We start from the raw sequence: 10,498 nt of genomic DNA, 5'->3' as shown, positions 1-10,498 counted from the left end.
TTACATAGTGTAAAGACTGGGAGTTTTGTGTCTGGACGACGTCACCAGTTCCTGGATCTTTGTTATCTAATGTGTATCCTGATTAACCGTATCTAATCGGACGCGATAAGAATGAAATCGATTTGAATAACCACGCACGATGGTTAAAAGACCATATTCTGTGAAAACAAGTTCGGGGGCCAATTAGAGCACTACAGATTGCTACGTACATACACAATATAAGATATAAAACACAGTACACAACAAGTACACGCTCAAAGAGCAGCGCCAGCACCAGGATAAGGCTTAAATACAGATCCATCATACTTGATCAACTCGGGGCAAGTAAAACCCGATAAAATTGGCGAGAGCGTTTTACTCAACAGGCCAAGCACATTGGTCAGAAGTAATCCCGCCACGGTGCCTCTTAGGATGTCGGGCGTCACGTTCAATAACACTTGGTACCTGTTCGATAGTCATCGTTAGGCGTTGGTCGAGCAACTCAAAAAGTCAGGTGGTACTCACGTAAAGCAAACGAGATTATTCCCTTGCAGTATGTTGGCCGAGTTATAGACACCTCCAGTGAGGTTATCAAGGCTGACCCCAGCAAAGCTATTCACTTTTCCGGTCTGTATCGTGGATCGGAGGGTTCGGTTATGAGCAACGAGCAACTTGACCATAGTTCCGTGAACGATTTACTCACGTTTCCTCCGATAGAAATGAACTGAGGATGCTTTCCGGCGGCGTACACTACATCAGAAAGATATTCCACAAGGGTATAGTCATTGGGTCGCCTATACCAGTTATCCGGGATCCGCTACCGGTTTGAGTTTGGTCGATTAGACATTTGTATCTGAAGCAATAGATGCCTTGGCTTACATCGTGTCCCTTCAGGTACGTGAGATTGTTACCACTCCCGCTAACTCCAAAGAATGACCTGAGCGTATTGTGATTCAATATGCCGTCCGGAGCCTCCGCAGAGTGGTTGGACATAAGCCGGGGGATGAACCCGTGTGCACCAGGCTGAAGAAAAACCCCAGTAATCTATTTTACAAGTAAGCATCATAAAGGTCGAGCGGATCATCATTTTCATTGTACGTACTGGTCCATAGAAGAAGCTATGGCCGATCGAGAACGGTTAGAAACGGGTCGCCACAACCGATATCTGTATCAACTCACTGGGGATTCCTAGCGTATAATGCACAATTTAGTGACTATGTATAGGGTAACTCTGTGAAGAGATGACTCACTCTGATACAGAAGTATTGAATCGATTAGCCCGGTGTGTGATCATCGTGTCATAATCGAAGTTGGCATTGGGATCCTCCTCTGTCAGAAATATAAGCATTCAAAGATAAAATAAAACCAGCATACACAAACACCCACCAGACTTCATGGTAGAGAGCTGCTTGAAATATTCGAGGTTCATAGTGCTAGCATCCCCGTTATTCATGTACAAATCTGAGCGAGTAGGCGATCCATCGCTCTCGAACTTGTTATGTGCCCCGCTCAAGCCTTGAGGAGCTGACAGTAACAGGGGGATATTGAGTCCACCCGGACTTCCGCCTAGTTTCGTTCTATCAAATTTCGCTCGATCTCATTAAGTTTCTGAGGTTACGTACCAATCGAATAATCCAAGGTAGTCGGGTTGCCTGTCAAAACAACTTCGCCATAGGATTAGATACATATAAAGAATCTTCGAGCGGTTCAGTACTCACCCGCTACAATGGACAAGGACAAACCGATCTCCTTGCCCATACCAAACACCTTGTTAGAAGCTTCGACGGCCTGCATAAAGGGGGTCTAGAGTAGCTTGTGGTCAGTAATTGGACCGACCAGATGCCATATTAAAGCAACCAACCACTCCATTGCGAGGAATGTACCCATGGTTTGCGAGAGCCTAATAAGCCTATTAGTATAGCATCAAACGTATACGTTAAAACGACGCATACATTCAGACCTGGACATGGTCCCTGTATAAATTCATTTGTGCGTTAACACTATGCAGTACTAGTCTCAGATTCACTATTCCAGCGACTTACCCTCTTATCACCTGGACCGGGTGGCTTGAACGCATACTTGCCAGTCACATCAATCTTCTGTTTGACTGGATCAAAGTTGCCCGATGGAGCTGCGTTATATTGACGCTTGGAGCCGGCCGAACTGGCAGCAAATGGGCACCCAGCGGGGTCCTTCTGCGCAGCGTGTCCTGCTGTAGGGAACGCTGTCGAGGAGGTAGCGAGGGCGAGTGAGATCGTGACTAGCGAGAGACGCATTGGTAACGAATGAGAGTAAAAACGAATGAAAGGATAGCCTAGACGAGTTCGAACTGGGGCTGTAGAAAAGGGAAGCGTATCGCTCGTCGATTTTATATTATTCATGCGAGTTTCATTGGTTTTTGGTGAGCTTCTGACAGCAGTTAAAACTATGTTTCCGGTACTATGTCTGGTAGAATCCGCGCAAGGTGGCGGATCACATGAACATTCAAGGTTGCACTAAAATAATGATTCGATATCAAAAAACGAAGTGGGCGCGATATAAAGTTTGCGAATATGGATATAAAGGGGCGCCCGGAACCCCCATATGTGGTTCGTGCACGAGGTGGCTCACCTGATCGTACTCGCCAATGTACAGTCCCTTTTCAACTAAATGATCGACTGCATTCAAAATTGAGTTACAAGGCATGAAATAAGATTTTTGCAAAATTTGAGTTTTCAAATAGGTTTTGACCGGCTTCGTTCCTAAGCCAACACGACACTGGGTTAACATTGCCCACTGGATCCAAAGAATTTGTGATCCAATTGTTGCTCCAAAATTGAGGTTTTTGCACAACCAAGAGCCGCCCGTTGTAGATGTATAGTTGAGATATTCCGTTGAGGGGTATTTCATAGGTCCAGAAGAAAATTGAAAGATAGATATCCGGTCCGTAGCTTCCATAGCTTCCTGGAGAAATGGTGATCAAGTCTTTATTTTGGATGTTCAGGTTGCCGTACCATGTGAAGGCAATTTATATATATTTACCGAAGTTGGGTGATATGTGCACATACTGTCGTTCGATAGGCCCAAATTGAAATCACGTGATGGTTGGATGTCGGAGTCACCACCAGCCCCTTGGCCGGCCTGAGTCACTCCTAGTGGAGGATCCTACATCCGTACCTATACCCTTCATCGAAGACGCTGGGGTCTATTCGAGCCCTTATGAGGGACTGTCGTGGAACCAGTCACTCAAACTCTTGCATCACACGGTCCTCGGTGCCTCATCGTACTGCAACAATCAATGTAATGCAAATGTGTGTCGACGCCACCCGCTTGTGTTTACAGGTACCCAGTAATATGTATCAGCCCTCCAGTGATAGGCTTGACCGAACCCGGTGGAGATCACCTGAATTTACAATATAATCGCATGCTTATACTCTGCGCCTATAATACTGGCTTATCCATACCTGGTCCTCTCCCAATCCGACTGAGCCTCAAGATGTCAAGTCCCTTCGACTCAGGGTCGACCAGCCTGATTTGATACTCCACTGATGCTCTGCTTTCCTCATCATCTCCAGCATAGTCGCCCGCAGTGCCCCTTGTTCCTCTAAAAATTATAGAAAGCCAGTAAATTCAACCCCTAGTGCTGCATGTACAGATAATGCGCCCTTCAGCATTCGTTCACCTATCACTCTTAAGCTAACCATGTTTCTTTTTTAATCTACCTCGATTGCTAGACTCCTCGCTCTTCTTCTTCTCCTTGCTTGCTCTTTCAAAGCTGGTCTATTCTCGCCTCTATTCCTTCTCCTGTTTGGCAATGCGCAAGATACAAGGTACGGGAGTAAGAGTGCGTCCATAGCTCACGTTGATGTTCTCTGCTGATTCACTGATAGTTGGTAGTCCATTCAGCGACTAGTGAGCATCCTTGTTCTCAAAGCTTAGGATTTCATCCGAAAAGAATTTATTCGCATATAAGGTGCTCCAGCTGGATTTCGAGGGTTCCTCAAGCGGACTCGATAGCTGAGCTGCGCGGCGGTGGAACATAGAGTCAGAATTTCATCCAGAATAGAGTTAGTCGCATGAATTGCCCGCGTCCCATTAATGAAGCTGGTCGTATAGACGTTCATGAGCGTTGGAAGCCACCTAGACTATTATTCACTGCTTGTGTATATCACAGAGGCGAGAGAGAATCCAACATATTATGCAATAGGCACACGCTCAAAGGGCACCACCACCAGAACCGGGGTAAGCACCCAATACGGACCCATCATACTTGGTCAGCTCAGGACATCCCAATCCCGATAAAATTGGCGTGATCTTGGCATTCCATAGACCAAGCGCAGTGGTTAGGTTTCCTAGGATTCCTTTGAGAACGTCGGGCATGGCCTGTTGGGCCGCTTGGAATCTATTTCACGATGGTTTATCGTTTGCCAGATTAACCAACTGATAAACACTCACGCGAAGCACATGAGATTATTTCCGTCGAGCAAGTTTACCGAATTGTAAACACCGCCAGTGATATCACCGACGTTGACACCCGCAAAACTGTTCACTTTGCCAGTCTGTGATTGGCATTGTTCAGCCTCGTTGTCGTCCAATTATGTATTGTACTCACGTTACCACCTATTGAAAGAAACTCCGGGTGCTTGAGGCCCGCGTATAAAAGATCAACAGTATACAGCGGGATGCTGTAGTCAATGGCACGTTTATACCAATTGTCTGGGATCCGCTGTTCATTTGATAATCCAATCAGCTTTATTTTGGCTCAGACAGTTACGGGACCTACTTCATAACCCCTTTGGTAAGTAAGGTTACTTGCGCTGCCAGATACTCCGTAGAACGATTTGAGGACATCGTGATTCAGAATGCCTTCCGGGTATTCTGCCGAATAATTAGACATAAATCGGGTTATAAACGCATATGCGGCGGGAAGGGCGATGAATCCGCTGAACTGTTAAGCATCAGTTTTGGACAGTAGCTAGGCTGTTATTAGCTTACCGGCCCGTTGAAAAAGCTAATGCATTATCCAAACCGTTAAAAATAAGTCAACAAAGCTTAGGCCCTTTCTTTTCTAACTTACTGTGGATTCCTTTGGAACAGATTAGACCCTTGATGAACGCAACTCAATTTATCGAGAAAATAACTCACGTTGAAACTGAATTCTGGCGCCGACTAGCCCGATGTTGAATAATAATATCGTAGTCAAAGTTGGCATTAGGGCCCTCTATAGAAGCTAGGATTCAAGGAGAGCTCAACTTTCGAATTCTTTCAAATGGCACTTACCGGGTTGTAAATCATAGAGCTGTTTAAAGTACGTGAGGTTCAAAGAACTGGCGTCCCCATTGTTCATGTACGCGTCCGCTCGTGTAGCCGAGGCATCGCCTTCATACTTGTTGTGGGAGCCACTTAAACCTTGAGGAGCAGACAGCAACGGGGGCAGAACTAGCCCTCCCGGAGATCCGCCTATTTCCAACTACATTAGAACCTGGCCAATCAATACCAGACTGATCGAACGCACCAACTGACCAATCAAGTGTAAGTGGGTTACCATCGTATACAGCTATGGGATAGAGTTGAGTATAAAGCTGGCTGAATTTGGCGAAATAGTACTTGCTGGAATAAACGGACAAGACTGTCCCTAGGTCAGTTCCCATCCCAAACACTTTATTGGTAGCTTCAATTGCCTGAATTAAAGAAGTCTTGAGGATCCCAAAGTCAATAAATAAGTCATTCAAACTTTGGCAATCACTAACCACTCCGTTGTGAGGAAGATACCCATGATTCGCGAGAGCCTGTGAATTGATGATTAGTCTCCGTTCATTGAGTCGCAAGTACGCATACATTAAGCCCCGGACACGGCCCCTGAGAAGAAAGCTGATTAGAACTAGCTAATATATAGCGATAATTAACTTACCCTCTTATCGCCCGCACGAGGGGGCTGAAACGCATGCTCGCCGGTCACATCAACCTTTTGCTTGACCGGATCAAAGGTGGCCAATGGCGTAGCATTCGATTGGCGCTTAAACTTGGCCGCATTCGCAGCGTAGGGACATCCAGACGATTCACTTGACTTGGACCCTCCTACTGCCGGGAAGGCTAAGATAGGAGTAACGAGAGCAAATGGTATAGTAGTCAGCAAAACTCGCATAGCGGATAAGTCGGAAAGAGGGATCGAGTTTTGAAGAAAGGATGTAGGAGAGAGCGAGTCGTGTCCTCTGTATTTATAGCCAGCTACATCAGCTGGTTGAATTATCCGAATCACCGTCACGATGGCTTCAGTGGTACTTCCCAGAATCTATGGCCTACGTCACATTCATTATTGAGAAGTATATTTCACGCTTACAAAGTTATTAATCTAACAACGCCCTTGGTAAACGACTTGCCAGCGACCAAACCTACGCTTGACCCCGGACCCATGACGCCCGAGGAGAAAAGAAGCAAGCATGTCCATACGCCTCTCCTGCTTCGCGGCCTTGAACTATTCATAGTTCCGTCGGTCAGGAAGTAGTAATCGGCTGAATAATGATTGATTGAAAAGGAAGCCCAAACCGGTCGAGTGCTGCGTATTTTGAATCGACCGACCCCCGATAACTTCGGCGTCGCACACATTCTTATGAATATTGAGGTAGTATTCGATTCGATTAATTGTGCCAGTTCTGACCTGTAATACACGCAACACGGCAAGCATGAATGAAAAATCAACCAAACGATATATGTAGCGCATTGCTGTGCTGAATTGTTTTTCGTATCGAACATTGTAACCCTAAATGGGGTTGTGATTGGAGAAAATTGCTCACCTGCATCAGCAAGGTTTGACCAAATGTTACCCCTAGTTGTAGATTGCTCCCGCCCTTTTCTCACGTTATAATAGCCGAGGCACACTGGCAGTCCATTCCTCATTAGTCTCCGATCAATTCCACAATATCCTAAAAGCATTATGTTTGGAGCCCACTCTTCAATGGCGCCGTACCAACTTGGGAAATGAAAACAAAAACATTACGCGTGTACACAAGTTCCAGAACATGCAGCGAAACGCATAACGATAGACAATCCAAGCTCGCCATCGCTTTTTCGTGATCGTCCGAGCCGTCCGGCATGTCGAAGCATGTTGAGCAAGAGCGTTGGCATCTGAAGTATCCGCCACTCACTATAGCCTCAAAGGGGGAAGGGGATGGACACTGCTGTACGTTACACTACAAATCAAACCGGTGGGCGCAATTGAAGTAACCCCGTGTCATAAGATTAATTGTGAGATTATTGCTGCATCTGCCACATCTATTATCTGAAAAAATATCCAGATATTCCCCCTCCCTCCCAAAATATTGTTGCATACAATAAACATTTTCGCAACTAAGTACCATATTGCGTGTTTCAGACTTGTTTTTATACCTTAAGTATCTGTGCTATTTGTACGTAGAGGATACATATGAGGCTGCCACAAATGATGAATATGCACACAAACAGATCGTTCTAGCGTACAGACTCTGTGGGGATGAGGGAACTGTACGTACAAAGCCTGGACGACACGGGGTGTGTCAGGAGAGCCTGAGGATCGCGGGACGCAAGAGCTCTAGTGGAAGGTGAGACTGAAACTTTACAGAGCGCCTTTCGGGCGCTCTTGATTGTCCATGATAGCTGAGAAGTTGGGCGACGACCGGACAAATTTTCGGCAGACCAGTGAGAACACTGAGAAGGGCCAGATGGTCACCTGGTCTGCACGTTGTTGTTAAGTGTAGCAATCAGTCATACTGGCATAGTAAACGTATAGTGCTTCTGCCCACTGAGGCAATATCCTTCCCGCAATGAGTTGATATACTAGTTATATGCGCGTACTATGACTTCCAATATCGTTTAGGGTGTGAGTCCCTCCTAGAGTTGAACCAGGCTTCTGTGGGGAACTAGCTGCTCAGCAGTGAATTACCCCAATTATACTTCTCAGTTCCTACCCCCATGAGTTCCGTAATAGTTTGCATTGGCATAGTGAGTTGAAATATATGCGACTATAGCTAATTACGTTGCTAGTGTCTATTAGCTTGGTTCCAACACTTGATGAGCTCATCTCACTTCATGACCACTTGTCCTTACTGTTCGCATAGCCAGTCTTTTCTTTACCTCAACAAAGTATACCCCAGCATATTTTAGTCTAACGTGGAGCTTGGCCTCGAATTGACTATAGGAAGCTATTCCTAACGAAAGTATATGCGGCCAGGTTGATCTTATGACACGGGGTTACTTCAATTGCGCTCACCGGTTTGATTTGTAATGTAACGTACAGCAGTGTCCATCCCCTTCCCCCTTTGACACTGCAAAGAGGGGGGTCACGGACAGGACCCGCGGACAGGCACGGACCAGCGTGGTAAGCGCCGAGCGGGCAGGACTGCAGGTCTGCTTCTGTTCTTGTTCGTCCGCGTCACACGAACTGCCACAAAACTACACTGACAGCCGTAACTTGCCTGCGCTATGAAATAGGGTGCGTACAGGCGCGTACCACCGGGGAACGGATGGTGTTGGTAAGCATGAATTATCGGGCTACTAGAGTGCCGATGGGCCTGTCGACGACTGGGACTCTAGTAAAACCCTCGTCCAGTCTCGTGTATACGTTAAATCTGTACTACGTGCTCAAATACAACGATATCATCTCCCTAAACACACTGGTTCGCTTACAACACTCTGCATTTGCGGTGATAATTTGTGAAGGATGGGCCCGGTGTCGGTATGTGAATCAATAGATTGTCTAAACTATTTGCCTTTTAAACACTTGAAAATATTAGGAAAATGGGCCTTGTGATCCTCGATGCACGGTCCATACTCAAGAAGCAATAGTTTCTCGTCGTACACGTCGGCGATGCATTGATCGAATTGACAGTTTGCATTGGCGGCAGGCGGCGCACGAACAAGACGTAGCTCTTGGCTTCTGGCCTAGCACTTCTGTATCAGCGGATCCGGTGCCTCCTTCTCTCAATGCCTCAACTCTGGAAGATGATCTGGATATTGACCTCGAACCGCCGCCACCTCAAAACCATCACGACGACAATGATACAACTCTGCCAACCTGGGGTCTGCCTAATCACGAAGCGTTCGACTATGGCGCGTTGAATCAAGAATCCTTCCAGAGTGACCTAGAGCTTGACGATAACAGTGACTTCGGAGTTGAGACTGCCCCCCAGACCCCAATATACAATCCTGAAATGGATTGGGCTTCTGACTTGGGCTACACGTCTGGTGAAGCAGCCGATATCGAGACAGACACGGATTCGCACCCGGAACTTGATGACCTGCTCCCTATATCTCCAGCAAACTCTCGAGCGGCCTCGCCCACCGTTGGGCTGAATATAGATCAGATAGGAAACAATCTTGAAGACAAGGCGCCTCAGGTGAGTAATATCTCCTAGGTGGGTATGCTGCATGTTGGTCTGATATTCTACAGGTCCCGCTTACCCCTGACGCTCCAGATTTGGAGTTGAATGAAGAAACAGCACAAGAGCCCAACATTGACACTCCGATGGATCAAGCCGTGCTCAGCCGTGCTCAGACATAGAGGTACAACAGGTGCGGATAGGTGAAGTCACAAGGGGGTGAGGGGGTCAATACGTGTCTACCAGCGTCCAAATTGCCTTATATGCACCGCGCACCGTCCTCGATCATCCGGGTATTGTTTGTCTCACTGTAATCTAACGCGGATATCCCCCCACTACCTTGTCATTATTCCACACCCATGTGATCGTCGGATCGCGAGCTCGGATGCGGATCGTTATATTTAATGCCCGCGGGGCTTGGGATGCCCCCTCGTCACGACTACCACCACTGCAAGGTAAGTTGGCTGTCTTGCTCGATAACTCCACCTCCTAACACATTTTCTTTCGAAGCAGGATAGCTAACTTCACCTATAACTCGGCCTTAGTGAGTTTAATTATTCTCTGCGGCCGTGATCGATTGAACTCATGCTTTCGCTCCAGCCAGCTGTCGCTTACGCTTCAACTCCGATCATCGTCGATCGTTTGGCACCTGGTGACCCGTCTTTCCTGTCTTATGAATCGTTGCTGCTATGATTTACGCCCTAAGCGATGTAATTGTATCATACCATAGTAGTTATATATCCCAACCAATGGGCCATTTCGCATTTCGCTCCGATCTCGTGATTTTGTGTGATTTATATATCCGACGGTTATTTGATCAAAACTGTGATAAATATCAATATTTACAGAAAACAGAACACATACGATAGACGTCGTAGGGCAGGGTCAGCGTTGGTACTTCTCGCACGGACAAGTGCGGACATGTATATACGGCCATGTATGCACAGAGCAAACCCAAGTATGATGCGTAAGTACGCGCCTGTCCGTGTCACGGAGATTGATGCGGATCACAACCTTCGGCGGCTGTCCAGATGGTCACACCATGCACACTCAGATTCCGTCAGTGTTGGTCTGGGTGAGACGGACATCCTCTGTCTGTGTCTGTTCGCTTAGCCCATACAAGCACAAACAGACGCCCACGGCCCTGTCCGCGGGGTCCCTCTTTGCAGTGTGAGGCTATAGTGAGT

General features: G+C 46.9%; 3 protein-coding genes across 3 annotated transcripts; 1 reads left to right on the top strand and 2 right to left on the bottom strand.

Annotated features, from left to right (window-relative positions):
• Positions 1-254: 254 nt before the first annotated feature.
• RhiXN_03231 (peroxidase family 2 domain protein) lies at positions 255-2,255 on the bottom strand (the record flags this gene model as incomplete). The annotated part of the gene is made up of 13 exons (XM_043323048.1): positions 255-444; positions 505-608; positions 683-796; positions 859-1,023; positions 1,082-1,097; positions 1,159-1,167; positions 1,230-1,308; positions 1,366-1,545; positions 1,602-1,643; positions 1,698-1,782; positions 1,841-1,879; positions 1,932-1,952; positions 2,022-2,255. 13 exons carry the CDS (start codon positions 2,253-2,255, stop codon positions 255-257), a joined length of 1,278 nt encoding a protein of 425 aa, XP_043178544.1.
• A 1,918-nt stretch (positions 2,256-4,173) lies between these two features.
• RhiXN_03230 (peroxidase family 2 domain protein) lies at positions 4,174-6,103 on the bottom strand (the record flags this gene model as incomplete). Its single annotated transcript, XM_043323047.1, has 12 exons — positions 4,174-4,360; positions 4,414-4,517; positions 4,571-4,684; positions 4,742-4,906; positions 4,954-4,969; positions 5,036-5,044; positions 5,104-5,179; positions 5,239-5,418; positions 5,474-5,639; positions 5,709-5,747; positions 5,797-5,817; positions 5,870-6,103. 12 exons carry the CDS (start codon positions 6,101-6,103, stop codon positions 4,174-4,176), a joined length of 1,311 nt encoding a protein of 436 aa, XP_043178543.1.
• Positions 6,104-8,498: 2,395 nt separating this feature from the next.
• Positions 8,499-9,493, top strand: RhiXN_03229 (Transposase family Tnp2 protein; the record flags this gene model as incomplete). Its single annotated transcript, XM_043323046.1, has 4 exons — positions 8,499-8,668; positions 8,727-8,777; positions 8,822-9,329; positions 9,383-9,493. The coding sequence occupies 4 exons, from the start codon at positions 8,499-8,501 to the stop codon at positions 9,491-9,493; spliced, it is 840 nt and encodes a 279-aa protein (XP_043178542.1).
• Between the last annotated feature and the right edge of the window lie 1,005 nt (positions 9,494-10,498).

The sequence above is a fragment of the Rhizoctonia solani genome, chromosome 3 (genome assembly GCF_016906535.1).
Source record: "Rhizoctonia solani chromosome 3, complete sequence".
Lineage (NCBI taxonomy): Eukaryota > Fungi > Basidiomycota > Agaricomycetes > Cantharellales > Ceratobasidiaceae > Rhizoctonia > Rhizoctonia solani.
Note: the sequence above shows the minus strand (reverse complement) of the source record. Positions and strands in the feature narration are given on the sequence as shown.